We start from the raw sequence: 17,946 nt of genomic DNA on the forward strand, positions 1-17,946 counted from the left end.
ACCACGGGGAATGCAACGCCCCTTCCAACCCCAACCAGCCCGGGATTCTCTGATCACCAAGCACAGCTGAGCCCATAACCGTTCTTTTCCCACCTCATTTCTCTGGTTGCTTCTACCGTAAACAGAAGTTAAAGGCAGAGATGGAACCACCAAAACTCCGCGTCCCTTCCACCCCAAATCCTTCTGGAGTCCCCAAGAATTCATTAGGAAAGTCCCATTGATCCTGGGATACTGCCTGCTCCAACTCAAAACCGAATTGAATTTCTTCACAGCTCTCAGGGGTCACAGGACAAGCAGCTCTCTGGCAGAAGGATTCAAGCCATGGAGAGGAATTTGTGGGGAAAAAAATGGGATCTCAACTTAGACATTACAACTCAGATGAAAAAGGATGTGCAGTCTGCAGTGAGGTTGATTCACACACACATCTGGCTAAAGGAAAACTCAAAGTTCTGGGCTTGTCCTTTATCCACCAGTGATCTCTGCAACAACTGGGACTGTGTAAAACTATTTGGGAATTTTGACACTATCTGTTAGACTTCCACAGAACCAGAGCACAGAGGAAACCTCAAAGCCAGACAGGTTTCTAGGTATGTTTATTAGACCAGGAATGCCACTGTCCAAGTGGTAATCAGGAACAAATGCAATCACACAACCATTTTCTCAGTGAAAGTCTAGACCAGTTCATTAGAAGCAGAGACTGTTACTCCCTCCATTCACTTGGAGTGATTCTGCCAACAGGTGAAAAGCCCCACTCAATATTAACCTGTGTGAGCACCTGTGAAGAGACAAAACCCAAGATTATTAACTCTGAAATCAAAGATAACTTTTAGATATAGGGTTATTTTTATTCTTTTCAGCTCAGACATCTTGTTATTAGAATTTTCTAATTAAACAAGTGGAATATATTTATATTGAATATTATTTAAATGTTCAGTTTTCTGTTTCAAAATACCCAAGTGTAGAAGAAAGAATCTGGAATATAAAACCCCACCACCACATTGGTATTTTCATCTAGAAATTTTGCTGCTGAAAGTTGTTCCTGTAGAGGTTTGAAATCCCAAGTAAAATGCAGAACATTTGTGTTTCTGATACATTTTCAAATCAGGCAAGACTGATGCAGAAATTTGAGTAACAACTCAAAACCCAGCAGAGAATTAAAAGAACTTTCACCTCTATCACATCACTATTTGCCTACATGAGAAGCTCCTAACTTCTGACCACCCAATTTATTTCAAACAGTTAAAAATTGACACTTTTAAAGTTTGCAGCCACAAGAGAGTGGTGACAAAACCAACTTACATAGCCCCAGACAGCAGAGAACATGGTGACTCCACCAAGGAGAATCATGGTTCCAAATTTATCGTGGAAGGTGGGCTCGTGCTTGCGGTGAGCTTGTCTGACTGCAGTGTGCTGGATGCCACGAGCTGAGGAGTGTTCACACAGAAACCAACTCAAATCAAAGCTCAAACCATTCACAGTCCTCATCTCCCACCAACAGAGAGGCAAGAGTTAATGGTAAAAGACTAGTGGAAAAATATTCATTCGGATTTAGAACTCTGGAATGATTCCAAAACATAGGATATACACAAATACTTTTATTTTTTTCAGCTCTCTCAATTAGAAAGTTTTTCCTTAAGTCTAATTCCAGTTAAAAATAAAATCCTCTGTGTTATCTTTTTTATTAATAAGCTTTCTTTAGTATTACTGTTTCTCCAATAAAATATTCTCTTAAGTGCTTAGCATTTTTAGATTTCTATATGTAAATATATATCCTGTCAGTATTTGTATTCAAGCAATGTCAGGATGAAGCTCACCATCAAATTATAGGGTGAAGATAGCAGGTGTATCATCCTGCCTCATTTTTGAACGGAATAAAACTGAAATAACCCGTGGGCATGAGATAAATAATAGAGAAAAAAATACACAGTGATATCTTGAGATGATGTACATTGTCAGTGTACACTATAAAAGGTACACTTATTAAAGAGAAGACAACAGTGAAAAATCGAAGCAACAGCTACAAAAGACAGATTGCCTATTAGCTGTGTAAAAAGCATTTGATAAGAGGGTGATGTGTGCATACAGATATTACAAAATAAAACCTTTTAGTCTCAGGTCAATATTTTGCATTTTTACCTAACCAGGATTAGAGAAGATGCTCCTACATTCCTCGCATGCCCTGTAAGGCTGCACAAGGCGTCTTTTAAAACATAAAAAAGCCTGAGTATCTACCGATGCACGTTTATTTTAGTAAAGGTATTTTAAGAAACGTTTATTTTATCCCGCATCTCGGGATAAGCACATCGTGACCCAGGACCAGAGGAGGGTCTGTATCACTGAGGGGAAACTTTAACCTTGACTTTAGGGGCTTTAAGGGTATTGACAACCCCTCGTCACCACAGGTTATCAGGCCAGAATGTGCTCTCAGGTACAAGGGAAAGAAAACAGCAAGAAAAGGAGCCCTATTCAAAAAGCAACTAGGAGATAAAAAAGGCTCAAAGATAGAAAAAAACCAGTGAGGCGGAGGACGCCAGAGGCGCCCGCAGCCCCTGAGGTGCCCTCACGACCCTCTCCGGGTGCACAGCGAATCGGGGGATGAGGGACAGACCGCACAGGAGAGGGCACAAACCGGGGGAGACCCCCTGAGGAACCCCCCACACCCCGGAGCCGCCCCTGTGCTTACCGACGAGGCTCTGCGCAGCCCTGGCCAGCGGGAACATGACGAGAGCCCAGCGCGTACCCTTGACGCCGGTGAAGAACAAAATGGTCGCGGCGGAAGTGGCGGCGCGGCGGGGGCCTGTGGGTAACGGCGGGCTCCTCCTCGCTGCGGCGGAGCACCGCGGCCGGGCCGAGCAGAGCTGAGCTGGCGGTTTCGTGGCGGCGCTCCCGCACCTCCCGAGTACAAACAGGCTCTCCGTGAGGGACCGAGGGACGCAGAGCAGCGGGTACTGCTCTGACGATAGCGCTAAGTCTGTCCCGGTCGGTACTGCGAACGCAGTGTCAGGATGGCCGAGTGGTCTAAGGCGCCAGACTCAAGGCGTTCCGCGCCTTCCCGCGGCGGGTTTGGGTGTTCTGGTCTCCGTATGGAGGCGTGGGTTCGAATCCCACTTCTGACACCACATTTTTTTCCCTGTCTATAGTTAACTTGTTTTTTCGAAAGCACCCATTTGAAAAAGTCTGGGATTTTAGTGCTAATAGAAATAATTTTAAAATAAAACCTGAAGCGTGAGTAAATTCTCCTCTCTCCCTGGCGATTCTGCATTAGAGCCTTAACGCACCATTCACCTGCTGAGGCATTCCCCTGTGCAATTGGATTTTAACAATATTTGTAACACATGACCCAGCAATTTATAGCGTGTGTACATACCATGAAATATGTATCCGAAGCAAGAGGGAGAACTTCATTACAATGAGGGTGGCAGAGCACTGAAACAAGGTTTGCAATCCTCCTCTTTAGAGGTACCCCAAATTCATCTCCAAGCATTTGTGTTGTTCAAAATGTGGATTATGTAAATTTTCTTTTAAAAGGATGTTCTTTGTTGTTTGATCTTTCTAGCCTAATCAACAAGGAAGGAGATTTAATCCATGAAACAGCAGGTATCAAGCTCTAAGTGACGTTCAGATATCGGGGAAAAATACTTTTTGCTAGAACTGCCTTGTTAAGGTTTAGGGCTTGACATGTTTCAATTATCTTAGGCTTAGGAGGAGGTTAAGAGAGCTTGGGAAGGAGGATGTGCCACTGATAGCAGACACAAAGAATGCAGAATTCACCCCACAAGGACATTTTGCAGAACTCCCACAATAAAAAAGACACTAGCAAAGCCAACCCAGCAGCTGGGCTGAAATTACTTCCAACTGGTGAAAGGTAATTCCAGCAGCGGCAGATCACGACCACCAACCCACCGACCGAAAAGAGAAAGAGCATGTGCTCTAATGAGTATGAGAAGCAAAGAGAAGCACTAACCAATAGGAATTAGAATACTAATTAATACGAGAACTACATTACTTTTATCTAGTGAACACGAATTTCTATTTGTTAAAACGTAAAAACTGCAAAAAAATTGGAGAGTTCGTGTGCTCGATTCGTGAAACACCATTGAGCACCCAAGGATAGCACAACTCTGATATAAATCAATCTCTCTCTGAGTGTGTAATTACTGGTTTTTTGCACACCGGGTAACGAATCCGGTATCTCAGTGGGCAACACTGTGTCACCTGCTCCGGGAGCCCCTGTCTCGGATGATCTCCAGAGATCCCTTGGAACCGTAAGGGTTTGTGATGCAGCCGAGAGACCCCAATCGCTGCCACCATGTCCTGGGGTCCCGCCACACTTCCCCCCTCAGGGCCCGCTCTCCCCTCAGGCCTCGCCCCGCCCTCCCCTCGGGGCTCCGCCAATGGTGCGGCTCCAGCTCGCCGCGCTCCCGCAGCTCCGCCAATCAGAGCCCGGCAGGGACGCTCGAGCCGGCGCCTCCGCCAATCGGCGCCTCGTGGGCGGTGCCTCACTGCCGCGGGGCGGGGCGGGTGAAGCGGAGTGGCCATGGCGGCGCTGCCGGGGCCGCTGCTGGCGCTGGCGCTGCTGCTGCTGGCGGGATGTGGCGGGCCCGGCGCCGCGGGGCAGCGGCGGAAAGAGGTGAGGGGAGCCCGGAGCTCCCGCGCCGCGCTGCGGCGGGTTCTCGCTGGGCGGGGTGAGGGCAGCACCGGCCGGGGCCCGCCGGGGTGGCCTGGCCTCGCACCGGCTCCGCGCCCTGAGGTTCGGCCGGCTCTGAGGGGAAGCTCCTCGTTTCCAGGTTCTTCAGCTCTGGTTAGGAGCGCTGTACGAGTGGTGTCTTCCAGTGCATGGGATTTGTGCGGGGGAGGATGCGTGGTCTTTGGTTGTAGTCACTAATCTGCAACTTACTTCCACACTCTTGACCTGAAGGGTTTGGAAAAATCCTTCTTTAGAAGTGTATATACGTGTGGTAGTTGTAAGTCAGAGAAGAATAATTTATTCTTATTGTCAGGGCGAGATTCTTGGGGCTGTCCTATGCAGGCTCAGGAGTTGGACTTTGATGCTCAGGCTGGCTCCCTTCCAATTCAGGATGTATTATAATGATTTTCTCTAACACGTTTATCTGAAGAAGGGTGTTAATGAGTAGAGAAGTGCTTTATGATAAGTGGAACATCTGTGAGTTTTTGAAACGAGTGTCTCTTCTTATAATGTTGCACAATTGATTGTCTCCTTTTTAAGGAATGTTTTAGTGTTCAGCACTCCTGAGTTTTTCAAATATATTCTGAATTACATTTTTTTTCCAGCGGTGCTGAAAATGAAATGTTGAGGGTGGTTCCATCTCTGCTGTTGATTCCACTGCCACAATTTTTGAAAGCTGAAACAGTTTGGTGCTTAGTGTAGAAAAAAGGCTGTGGAGGGGATGGAGGTGGTTGGTACAGCTGAAAGAAATCCTGTAACTATTGTGAGGAGGGGCTGGTGAGCTGAGGGTCTTCAGCAGTCTGGCCATGCTGAGTGCTTAAACTGTGTGTGTACTAGGTGATTTAAGTTAATGAATTATGTTGACATGTCTATTAAAAGCTTCTGTGAATGTCTTGCAGAATGTTACTGAAATATCAAATCCACTGGGTGGTTATGAAAAGCGGTGCAGATATTTGTTGCATCAAATCTAAAAATTTCTAAGACTGTACTATGAGACTAGGAAAAAAACCAAAACAACCCAATAATGTTGCTGTGACTTGGTTTTCAGATGGTGTTGTCAGAAAAAGTGAACCAGCTGATGGAGTGGGCCAGTAAAAGATCCGTGATCCGAATGAATGGAGACAAATTCCGGCGCCTGGTGAAGGCACCTCCCAGAAACTACTCAGTGATTGTGATGTTCACTGCTCTTCAGCCTCACAGACAGTGTGTTGTGTGCAAGTATGAGCTCTTCTAATCCTAAATTAGAACTTTGAAGTCATCTGATGATTTGTAGGAAACTAAATTTAAGACCAGGGTTGAACTTTGGCACACGTGGGAGGAATATACATGGGCAAGTTACAGGATTGTCTTTGCAATTTAATGTGTGGGAATATGTGTGCAATGTGTTTGTGAGGAAACAGCATAATCCTTACTTTGATCTCCCTCCTAAAATAATCCCTGCTTTGTAGAAAAAGTGTTTACTTTGCATGAGCTGCTAAAGAAATTTTTGTAGACTTATTGGTGGCCATGGATCTTAAATGTTGTTCTTAATTAATATGTTGCTTGGCACTTATTTGCAATTCCAATATCCTGGATCTTTAACTATAATACAACTTTTCTGTATTAATCTGGAGGTGGCAGAGGTCTGTAAGGGTGATTTTTATACCTCATCTGTTGAAATTATTGGTTTCTCACCCTCTGACCTGGAAGAAGGGGAACACCTGGCCAAACTTTAGTGCTCTGTGGACTTGAAAATTGTGAGCAGCTGGGCTCCATTTCACCTTTCTGTTAGAAATTACCTCATCTTGTATTAGTGGATTCAACAAATCTTGTCCTTCCATTTAAAAAAGCAGGTGCCAAAAGCTTCACCTGATGTTTGATGAGTGTCTGGACTTAAATGATTTCATTAACTTAAACTTTCTTTTGAACCCTAGAAAATTAATGGGGTGGGTAGGCACAGCTCCCTCTGCTTTACTCATGCTGTGGACAAACTTATGACACAAACCTATATTTTCCAGGCAAGCTGATGAGGAATACCAGATTCTGGCAAACTCCTGGAGGTATTCCAGTGCATTTACCAACAAGGTTTTTTTTGCTATGGTAGATTTTGATGAAGGATCAGATGTGTTTCAGATGGTAAGGTCTTTTTCTCTTCTAATGTTGTTTTTAGTTTGGGTTTTGGGAAGGAAGGTTACATAATTTAATGTTTTAGTGAACAAAGGAATGAAAAGTTGAAAGCTGTCACTCATGGAGGAAAGATGGCCTGTGCATGTTGGTAGGAATATTAACAGAACTGACAGGTGTGGAGTAGGTACAAGGAGTGAATTGATTTCTTTGACTTTTTTTCCCCCGAGTTTGTCTTCTGTAATAGCTGATGGTACAATTCTTAATGGAATTCTTCTGTAGTACATGAAAAGGCAAGATAGAAAGCACTGATGTCATTAGGAACAGCCATTGCAGTTTTAGATTACTAAAGAATGATAGATTAGGCTTTGCTATGGGTTGACTAATTTCTTTTCAAGTATCCAGCCATTTTTCTCTTCTATTACCATTATGTGACCACATTTTTTTTTCTTCAGCTGTGAGAACATTCCATGTACAGTTACAATTGCACATTAATAGCTCATTACAGTCTTGCAGATGTTAACTTTTTTAAGGGATACTAATCTCTGTTTAAGAGCTACACAGTTTAGGTAGTGATACTTTATTAAATGGAAGTTTTTGAAGAAACAGGTTTTTAAAAAAGTGTATGAAATACAGAATTGCAAGCTGTGTGCTGCCTGTGTTTTTAAGAAGTCATGGCCATTAAATCAAAGAACTAACTTTTCTGACTTAGGAACAATATTGCAAGCCAGAAATGGCCTAGAATTGTGTTACTAAATACTCCTTTCCTGGTCTATACCCATATCCTCTGTGAACTCTCTCCCTGCAGCTGAACATGAATTCTGCCCCCACCTTCATTAACTTCCCTGCCAAGGGGAAGCCCAAGCGAGGGGACACCTACGAGCTGCAGGTGCGCGGCTTCGCGGCGGAGCAGCTGGCACGCTGGGTGGCTGACAGGACAGACGTCCACGTGAGTCCAGAGCCTTCCCTCAGCCCCCTGTGCAGGGCCAGCCCCCCCTATGCAGGGCCAGCACCCCTCCCTCAGCCCCCTGTGCAGGGCCAGCCCCCCCTGTGCAGGGCCAGCACTCCTCCCTCAGCCCCCTGTGCAGGGCCAGCACCCCCTGTGCAGGGCCAGCACTCCTCCCTCAGCCCCCTGTGCAGGGCCAGCACCCCTCCCTCAGCCCCCTGTGCAGGGCCAGCCCCCCCTGTGCAGGGCCAGCACCCCATCCCTCAGCTCCCCTGTGCAGGGCCACCCCCCCCTGTGCAGAGCCAGCACCCCATCCCTCAGCTCCCCTGTGCAGGGCCACCCCCCCCTGTGCAGAGCCAGCACCCCATCCCTCAGCTCCCCTGTGCAGGGCCACCCCCCCCTGTGCAGAGCCAGCACCCCATCCCTCAGCTCCCCTGTGCAGGGCCACCCCCCCCGTGCAGAGCCAGCACCCCATCCCTCAGCTCCCCTGTGCAGGGCCAGCACCTCCTGTGCAGGGCCAGTAGGGAAACCTCACTTGTATTCTGTGCCTCCTGAGCTGCTCTAAAGAGCTCATCTACAAAATCTAGTTCAGACACACTGCATCTTTTTTCAATCTCCTTACAGTCTCTGTGCTGGTATTTTGTATACTTTAATTCTCAAACATTTAAGAAGATGGTAAAACTCATCTCCTTCCTTCTCACTCTGTTGTTGAGGAAGAAAAGCACTCTCTAAATTATTGAACAGAATAAAGTTGTGTAAAACTAAAGTTACAGTATTGATGGAAGAAGCATTTCTTACTTCCTGGATCAGATTTACACAGAAAACATGTGTGCAATATTTTTTCCACTCAATGTATTGTGAGTTTATTTTAGCAGGAGTGCTGTATAATACATAATCCTACTGAGAATAAATAATTTCCCTGTCCCCTGTTCAGATCCGTGTGATAAGGCCACCAAACTATGCTGGGCCCCTGATGCTGGGGCTGCTGCTGGCTGTCATTGGAGGCCTGGTGTATTTGCGGGGCAGCAATCTGGATTTTCTCTATAACAAAACTGGCTGGGCCTTTGCTGCTCTGGTGAGTAAGCATGACTCTTGTCTCTCTGTTGTACTCAGTTTTGTAGCAGTTGTAGTTTTTAAAAGCTTCTGTGTTTCAAGATTCTTAAAGCTGGTAGGGGGAAAATGAGGTACAGTTAACTTGACTTTTTGGTAGATTGTTAACTTTATATGATCTTAGTCCTTTCAGTTCATTGAATGCTTGATTTTTGTACAAAGATAAAGTGAGACAATTCTTAGCTTGTGTTCCAAACCACTACATTTTGGTACTAAGTGAAAAGATATCAGGTTAAACTAAAAATAAGAGAATCCTTATTAAAAGCATTTCTTCTTTCCTTTTCAGTGTTTTGTGTTAGCAATGACATCAGGCCAGATGTGGAACCACATTAGAGGCCCTCCCTATGCTCATAAGAATCCCCATACAGGACAAGTGGTGAGTGCTGCCTTCACTTTCCTTTCTGCATTTCTGTTGTGTTTCTGCAGAATAAGGCTGATACTAAGAGACAAATCAGAGGGCAAATTCTGCTTTTGGCTTCTCTCTTTGTAAGTGAGTTCAACCTCTCCTGCAGTGAGCAAGGCAAATCAACATTGCACATGTGTTATATTTCCAATGGTGAAGGGATATGATAGTTCTAAATTACTTACAGCACAATAAAGGTATTTATGAGTTGAATCTTGCATGCTAAAAATCCTTTTGCTGAGCCTGGCAATTGTGTTTTAACCTGGTCTTGTTAATTCATACACTCATCTAATGATTTCCATATAAAACCATCTTTCCTCAAGATTCTGAGGTAAATTAATATCCAGTGACCTCAGATTTATGAATCTCTTTCTTGGGAAAAATCTCTTTTTAACATAATTTGAAATACACTGCCCTGTTCATAACATAGAGTGAGATGTGCTGTAAAAGTATTTACAGTGTTCTGAAATCATTGCATCTGCTCAGGTGCTTACATATCACATCCTGGCTTTTCTCATGGTTTTACTCAGGGAATTAATTTGGTGAAATCTCCTTTGGTGCCAGGTTAGATGGGTCAGACCCTCTGTATTCTTCTGTAGAAAATGGATAAAACTTTTTTCCTTACTTACATCATAACCACAATAGGGTGACCCATAGGGATTAAAAAATGGTATATTTTCCCCAAATTTCAGTTTTTCTGTTAACCCAGAAGTGAAGAAGGTTTCAAATGCTTAGTTCTGGAGCCAAGTGGGTTGGGTTCACACACATATTGAAGGAATTACCCCTAACCTAAGAATCTCAGTCAGTACTGGATCAGATTTGGATCACATTATGATGTAGGATGGGCTGATCTTGTGGGATTTTGCTCAGCTGGACTGAGAATCTGGACCACAAAGGTTGTAACTGCACTTGCACTTACTGTGCAGTCTGAATGAGGCTGGTTGTGCCTGGTCATAGAAGAAGGATCTTTGTTGCTGTTGCAGCTCCCTCAAAAATCAGTGATCAACAGCTGAAATTCTCTCTCCTGAAAAGAACAATGCAAACCCCTATTCCAGGCTCTGTAGCTGTTAATCATGTCTAAGTTGTCTCCAGTCTTTTCTAAATTTAATTACTCTTTGTCTCTTGCAGAGTTATATCCATGGAAGCAGCCAAGCCCAGTTTGTGGCAGAAACACACATAGTTCTGCTGTTCAGTATCCTTCCTGGGAGAAGCATGTGGTTGGTGCCAGTTTTTTGGTCAGCAAATGCTGCTGCCTTTTCTGTGATGCTTTGTCATGGCTGTAATTGCTACCAAACACTGATGCAGAAGCTTGTAAAACCTTTTTTGCACGGACAACTGTGCTTTTCCTGTGTCTCTCATCTTTGAGTAGAAAAATATTTACTGCTTTGTCACCTTCTTGTTTAAGTACCAAGCTGAACACATTACTGAAGTTGTCGATCTCTGTGGAATCAGAAGATTTTTTAAGGATACTCTCTGTTCCTCTGTGCATATCTCTTTTCAATGTCACTTATTTCTTGCTTTGGTGTTGAATTTATTCCTCTATCACTGATCTTTTATTTCTTTACTTACCTTTTTATCATCTACCATTTGTTTGTACTTATGATGCAGGATTTTGCCCTGCTGTCAAGAAAGACAAGTGGAAACTTTCAGATTGAGAGTTTTACCTTTCTCATTTGTACAAAAATGCTTCTTTGGGGCCATAAGAATACGTTAAAATTCAATGTTCTATTTTTCTATTCCCACATGTTTGTTTTTGATCCACCATTTGTAACTTCAGTAATTTCTGGCTGGAGCTTTTCTTCTGTGTCTTGTCACCTGTATCAGCATTCCTTTATTTTTTATTCAAGACCTTTTCTTGTATTTAGTTTTTTAAACTTAAAACAGGCACTTGGAGTAGAACTTCTGATCTTTTTCTATCACTGTACTTTAGATCCACTTTGTCAAATTCAAAGTAGAAACTTTTTGTTGATGTTTATTTGTTTTACTGCTCTCCATGGCACTATGAACCCAACCCACCCATTGCTGGAGGTATATTAAATTATTAAATTTGGTGAAGTTTTTGTGGGTTCAAGGCACTTTCCTCCTGTGCTGAAGGTGGGCTGTATCTGAAATGGAAAGATTCCTGATGCAGTCAATGATAAGTGTTTTTCATTTCAGGAAGAGACTTGGGACTGGAAATTTGTAGTGAAGTGGAATGAGATCTTTGGGAATTCTGTCTTTTGTTTCACTGGATTCACTACATTGCTTTGCTGGGATTCATTCTTGGCAAATACCAAGCCTTTTGTGTTGTCTATGCTTCTTTAATTTTACAATATTTCTTTTTTTTAATTTTTATTATTTGAAGAATTAGAAAAGAAATATTGCCACTTGAAAGACTGCCTGTTAGATTAAGTACTGCCTGTGTTTTATTTGTTCTGTTGGCTGAGTGAATGCAGAAGCTGAATTCCTTTGGGGATTTTCCAGTGGAGAGCAGCAGTAGGAGTGGACCAAGCTCTCTGGGAGGAATGCTGCTTCATAACAAGCTGAGATAATAAATGCATGTTTCTAATTTTGCCTAAACACTTTCCAGATTATATTTTAAGCTTTACATTTATCTTCTCTTAAAAGCTGACATTATGGATGTCTTTCAGTTTTTCTTTTTCCCCCCCCATTGTTGCTGATTTGACTGGGAAGTCTCTAATTTTTCCAGTGAGTTTTAATGCCCCAGGTATGTGTGGGAGCTGATTTTAGGGGACTAGGAGTGTTGTTTGGAATCTTTGTCCTTTGTTGATTTAGCCTTAAACAGCATTTGTAGATGGTGGAGTTACTTTAGGAATGGTCCTTCTCCACGAGGCTGCTACTTCTGACATGGATGTGGGGAAAAGAAAAAGTAAGTCCTGATACTTTTCTGTGAGGCTGCTTGATACACATTTAACAGAATGCTTTGGCACTGGGGGATTTTATTCACTCCCCAGCTCTAAGCTGAGAATAATTTGGATTTTTGACAGTGTTTGAAGTTGCTTAGCAAACTGCAAGATAAACTCAAAACTTTACATAGATGGAGAGAGATAAAGATGCTTTGCAGTATTTTGCTAGTAAGAGGGAGAAGAAGGGACTTTTTTTAAACATTTGTATAAAATTGATGTAAAATTTGTGTTAATTTCATATTTCTCAGTGACACAAATAGAGACCTCATCTGACCAAATCTGTAAATATTGCATAAGGCATTGAAAACCTGAGTCACTGAGGTGTTTGCAGGGCCAGCTGTCCCATCACAGCCTTTCCCTGTGCATCTCTTGCAGTTATGTGCATTGCTGGCATTGGCTTGGTGGTGCTGTTCTTCAGCTGGCTGCTGTCTGTCTTCAGGTCCAAATACCATGGCTACCCCTACAGGTATGTCAGGCTGGCCCTGCAGCCCCTGCTCTCCTGGGCTTTGGGCACAGCTGCACCATGGCAGCTCTGCTGCCTCATTTGCAGGAAATACTCTTCTGAAAATGCTCCACTGGTTTCTCAGAATAGCAATATTGGTTGATAAAATCAGCAGAAATAAGAGTGTTTCATGGATATTGTGATTTTTCAATCTAACCAAAGCAGAGATTGTGGAACTCTCCTTTTCACCCCATTGCATGTTATAAAATAATTCTATTTTCAAATGTATCTCAGCCAGTTTATACTGCTAACAAAAGTATTTCCCCCTTATTTTTCTCTCTTCCATATTCATACATCTTCATTATTAATCCTTGTTTCTGAGAACAGGGAGGATGCTTTAAGGCTGCCTACATTTGGTGATTGCTTCTTTAAGGAGTCTAATATTGTTAGTTGACCACTTCTATCTATGTCTGATACAGATACCTTAGGTGTGTTTGCTGGCTTTTATGGATTTTGAAGCAATAAGTATATGTTGAAGGACCAGTTTCTAATGATTTCACCATCTGCAATGACCTGAATTTGTCTATAAAGCTAAACCCATAGAGATTATGTTCTCTCTATGAGAAATGTGTTCTTATTTAAAAGTATCTAGGTAATAAAACTTATTTTATAAAGACTTTTCTTAAGAGGACTGAAATTATTTCCTTTTTGATAACTGGTCAGCTTTTATTCTGATCCCTGCAATTATCATAGATAATCCTGTTGACTTTATTGTAGGGAAGATGTGATTGTCTTTGGTTTTGAGTTTTTAGAAACTCCTTTTTAAGTGCTGCTTTTGTTGTAGCAGCATCAGGCCCAGTTTCTCATTCTGTTTTTCTTTGCATTTATAAAAGCTAAGTGGAATGTTGCACAATTTTGTTTATTACAAAATGAAGAATGTTTTTTTTATTTTGCTCTTTTCAGTTTCCTAATGAGCTAAAGGATTCCAGAGTCTGTGACATCAGGAAGGTGGTGGCTCTGAAGTTGGATGTGGTGGAATGAGGAGCTCAACGTGTGTGGTTTGTGCTATCTCTGCTTACACTGAGACAGTTAAACACTGAACCAAAGACAATGTAGTGCCTTAAATACAGCAAGCAATTTGCTCTGAAGGACACAGAGTGTTAAGATGCAATCTCTCTTTCACAAGCTTTACATCTTCTTAAGTAACTACTGCTGGCAAAATTCAGAACTTAATGCTTAAAACCACATTTCCATGGACTAACTAGAAACGGTACTTTGAATTCACTTGAGTCATCTGTTTACCATGTTTCTTTTTCCCTTGAATTTTCACCTTATTTCTTGTTTGTGCATAGCAGGTGACAGCAGCTTCTCTGCCCTGCCTTTTCATGGTTGAGGAAACAGCTTCATGTACCTGGGAATCTTTTCCTTCAACCTGTGTGCAACCCTTGGAGCATGCTCCAGGTTCCTGTGTGGAATGTTCTTATCCTAGAGCTGTGTCTCATTTTTGAGAAGAGTTCTTAAATGATATATGATGCAAGAGGTTGTTTCACAGATGAAGGGAGAGTTTTCAACATGTAGAATGGAGTTATTAAATAATTAAATCTTTCTTTGCCAAAATGCTGAAACTGCAATGTTTAAGTTGCAAACTTTGACTCAGAGCTGGAAAAAAAATTCTTGGGTGGGCCAACACTCACACTCTTAAAAATACAAACCAAAAGTTCAAATGTAACTATCTATGTGTTGCATGAATTCAAAGTTGCTAATTTACTTTCAATTTACTGCCTAGAGCCCTGGCAAACCAACAGATACCAGATGTGTGGTTATTATATAAATTCTTGCATTGTCCACTTGTTTTCTCCACGTTTTTATCCTTTGGGCAGAGATGTCTTCTCCCAGGATAAACGTTTTTACCCCAGGATTTATTTACAATTGAATGCATGTGCTGCTTGCTCTCTCCTTTTGTTCTCTCACCTCACAAAGATACTTTGCCTTAAGAATTTGTGAGTGGAAGACATTGTGCCTCAGCAAAAACTGTTGTGCAGTTCAGCAGTTGTGCTACAGGAAATCCTTGCAGCCCCATTCAGTAACTCTTCCTTCCGTAGGCTCTGGTGGCTTTAGATGCTCAAAGTCAGAGAGACTTTTGTCTCTCTCCTCTCTCAAGGGGTTACAGAATCTGAATGTTTGAAATTGAATCTCAGAAAGGATTGTATCACTCCAAGTAGAATGTTATTCTTATGCAGTTTTGCTAAATTAATACACATCTCAAGTGCCTTAACTTCACTAATTTTGTTGTTGGGTGTTCAACTCATTGAGATGCATTTTTTTATGCCATATGGAATGATAAGCCTTAGAGGAGTGGATAAATTGTGTGCCTGACTGCATTTTGGACAAGTTTCAATAAAACTTTTTAGTCTAATCTGTGCTCCTGTGTCTTTTGAACTTTTAAAACAAGACAACCTCTTTTCTTCCACTGTTATTTCAGCATGTTAATCATAGCCTGTCTGTGTAGAGTAAGTAACCTGAGTGAGCAGACTGGATTAGTAGCCTGTATGTGCTTATGTGGAGAGTTACAGCCCAGAATGTCAGCACTGGAGATGCTCATGCAGCCAACTGATAGCATCAAGATTACATGATTTTGGCTTGTCTTTGACAGCTGTCATGCAGTGAAAATCTTGGATTCCTGGAGTTCTAGACAGATCAACTCCCAGTGTTTCTGGAGGTGGAATCTTGTTAGCACTGTAGATTTGTCTGAAACAACTCAGCACTGTGGCTTGCTTTCCTGCCCAGCTGGTAAAACACTTCCCATAAACTTTCTCAGTTATAATTTATTCTAACCTTCTAAAACCATCCAATTCCATATTGACTAAGTTTAAACAGTGGCACCTCATGCAGGTGGATGCTGGAGTCAGATTTACCTTCAACTTGAGGGGGCCATGATGTCAAGAGTTTGGGATTTTCCTCTTTCCATGCTGAGATGAAAATAATGCTCCTTTTTTCCAACAGTTTTTCTGCTCTCTAGGCTGAAACTGAAGTGCATGGAGGAGGGAACAGGTGTGGTAGTGGAGCAGAAGATGGAGTGCTTGCAAGGAGCAGTGGCAGGTTTAGAGAGGATGAATTCTGGCAAGGTTTGACTTGTGCAGCAGTTGAGAGGTAATTGGTACCCAGGGTGATTCTTTGGGCAGGGGCACTGGCAGCTCAGTGGCTGGTTAATGTATCACAGCTGGGGCCAGCAGAACAAAGGTGGGCAAGGCAATGCATTTGAGACCTGCTGTGGGGAAACTGGGAATTGCTGAGGATATCTCCTTTAGAAAGTGAATCATTAAATAGCTCAGGAGTGCCCTAAAAGCTCACCTTGAGAGAACATTTATGATAAAGGGAGGAAATGGTGTGTTCTGCAGCTGAAGGAGGACTCTGTGGTTTTGTTAATGTGGCTGGCCTCAGTGAATGCTGCTTTTTTCTGCTTTTGAGAAGGAGCTGTGGTATATTGAGAAGATATTTTGGAATAACAGCTAGAAATAATTTAGGGAGCTCTCTGCACTGAGCACAAGACAAGATAGTAAATTTAAATTGATTCATCTGTGTAATGGTTTGCATTAGGTACAATTTACTGGATGCTCCTGCCTTGAAACCATTCTAGTGTTCAGCACAGAATGTGATTTTCATGAAGCTCTGGAACAGCTGGAGTTTTAGAAGTACTGAAGAAAGTCAGTTTAACCTTCAAAACATTTAGAACATCCAAAGAGAATCAGATCTATGAATGGCTTCTGCTTGTTTGAATATGCTGCCCATGACATCAGATGATGCCAGATTGTGGCATCTTGTAGCCAGACTTGGTTTTGGGAGAGAAGAATGGTCTGTAGTGTTGTTCCAGGGGCTGCTGGCAGTGGTTTGTGGGAGTTTGTTTTAGAAAATACCCATTCTATAATAGAAACTGAAATTAGATTATTTAAGAAGTTAAAATTTCCAAGTGCTTTCATCTGCTGTGAGAAATAATTCTCACAAAGGATTTGAGAAAGTACTGGCACTTGATTGTTGTGTTGGACCTTTGTAGTTGCTATCTTCTCATGCTGAAAAAGTTTAATTCTCAAGTACAAACCACTGCTCAAGACACTCCACACCTTCCTTTGGACTTTCCTAAGAGGATTAGAGCAACAGCAACACAAAGAGCAAACCCAGACCCTTGAGTGAGCATCACCTGTTTTCAGTTTTTCATGCTTTTTGTCTAAGGAAGAGAGAATTTCATTGCAAATAACCTGTTCCAATTAACAGCTCAGATCTTGATCATTCCCACAAAATTAATTTAAGCATAGCCTTTTATTGGTCTGGATTAATTGTGCTACTTTTATAATAATAATATGAAAGAGATGTATATGTAGTTTGTATTTCTAGGTCAGGAGCACATCAAGTTATTAAAATATCCTCTTGTCAATTGATAGCTATACATGTCTTTCAGCCATGTTCCTTTAAAAGTAGGGTAATATGTACTTAAGAAAACTAATTGCTATCATTATAGAGAGAAACAGTGGGTGTCCTGAGACTCTGCAGTGGTTTGTCCTGCAGGCTGAGCTCTGAATCCTGACTCTGCCAAGCCTGTTGGAGCAGGGGATTTGCTGAGGGAGCTTAGCTGGGTGCAGGTCTGGAGGATGTGAAGTGTGTTTCCCTGCAGATGCACTCAGTATCTGCCTGTACACAGATTGCAGTGTACAGAAAGATTCTGTGCTTCTCCAATCTGTTTTTTCACAACCTCATGATAATGTCAGGTTTTGTGTTCCAGAGTGATTGGAAGCATTTCCATTTTTACTTTATCTCGACCTTTTCTCACAGTAGGTTTCCTTTCTCATCTGTGACTTCAGATAAAAGTTATGAACTGGAGGCAATTAAATTTGAGTTTTTAAACTGCTTTCAAATACCTTCCCCAAGGAAATAATGAAAGAATAAAATATTAGAGAGCAATAGTAATAAATCTATGTTCTTCTAAATCAGTGGGATATTAGTTGGTAATGCTGACTAAATCCCTTGAGGAGAAAAATGAATGTTTTGTGTTCCTATTTTAATCACACGGTTGGGATCCTAATGCAGAGCTAAGACTGGGTAATGCTTCCTGTTTCCTTCATCTCACTGGTGGCAGAACACCTAGAATGGCTTTTTGCAATTTCAATGGAATTTGTTGCAGTCAGTTACTATGGGTATTTTTTTTCCTCCTCCTAAAATCGAGTGAGAAGGCAGGTAATGCTTTGATATTTGACAGAGTTTGGTAACAAAGGTGCTGCTAAATCTGCTCTTTGCTGTTACTCAACTCAGCAGATACTTGGTACAGGTTTTGGGTAAAATGTTACATTCTAAAGCAAA

General features: G+C 42.2%; 2 protein-coding genes across 2 annotated transcripts; one reads left to right on the top strand and one right to left on the bottom strand.

The window, feature by feature from the left end:
- Positions 1-576: 576 nt before the first annotated feature.
- Positions 577-2,842, bottom strand: COX7B (cytochrome c oxidase subunit 7B). The gene is made up of 3 exons (XM_079318833.1): positions 2,684-2,842; positions 1,300-1,424; positions 577-775 (listed from the first exon to the last, which is right to left on the bottom strand). The coding sequence occupies exons 1-3, from the start codon at positions 2,718-2,720 to the stop codon at positions 701-703; spliced, it is 237 nt and encodes a 78-aa protein (XP_079174959.1). The 5' UTR covers positions 2,721-2,842; the 3' UTR covers positions 577-700.
- Positions 2,843-4,268: 1,426 nt separating this feature from the next.
- Positions 4,269-15,013, top strand: MAGT1 (magnesium transporter 1). The gene is made up of 10 exons (XM_079318802.1): positions 4,269-4,630; positions 5,736-5,905; positions 6,685-6,802; positions 7,599-7,739; positions 8,671-8,811; positions 9,133-9,222; positions 10,378-10,441; positions 12,044-12,118; positions 12,531-12,621; positions 13,561-15,013. Exons 1-10 carry the CDS (start codon positions 4,538-4,540, stop codon positions 13,574-13,576), a joined length of 999 nt encoding a protein of 332 aa, XP_079174928.1. The 5' UTR covers positions 4,269-4,537; the 3' UTR covers positions 13,577-15,013.
- The last annotated feature ends 2,933 nt before the right edge of the window (positions 15,014-17,946 follow it).

This window comes from Erithacus rubecula, assembly GCF_903797595.1.
Source record: "Erithacus rubecula genome assembly, chromosome: 15".
Classification (NCBI taxonomy): domain Eukaryota; kingdom Metazoa; phylum Chordata; class Aves; order Passeriformes; family Muscicapidae; genus Erithacus; species Erithacus rubecula.

What these genes read in the sequence shown, in the direction of transcription:
- COX7B (XM_079318833.1), bottom strand. Translation starts at nt 2,720, where the DNA reads ATGTTCCCGCTGGCCAGGGCTGCGCAGAGCCTCGTCG. An exon ending in GGCTGCGCAGAGCCTCGTCG is followed by an intron (nt 1,425 to 2,683) that starts GTAAGCACAGGG and finishes AACACTCCTCAG; the next exon opens with CTCGTGGCATCCAGCACACT. An exon ending in TCTCTGCTGTCTGGGGCTAT is followed by an intron (nt 776 to 1,299) that starts GTAAGTTGGTTT and finishes GTCTCTTCACAG; the next exon opens with GTGCTCACACAGGTTAATAT.
- MAGT1 (XM_079318802.1), top strand. Translation starts at nt 4,538, where the DNA reads ATGGCGGCGCTGCCGGGGCCGCTGCTGGCGCTGGCGCTGCTGCTGCTG. An exon ending in GCTGGGCCTTTGCTGCTCTG is followed by an intron (nt 8,812 to 9,132) that starts GTGAGTAAGCAT and finishes TTTCCTTTTCAG; the next exon opens with TGTTTTGTGTTAGCAATGAC. An exon ending in GGATGTGGGGAAAAGAAAAA is followed by an intron (nt 12,119 to 12,530) that starts GTAAGTCCTGAT and finishes CATCTCTTGCAG; the next exon opens with TTATGTGCATTGCTGGCATT.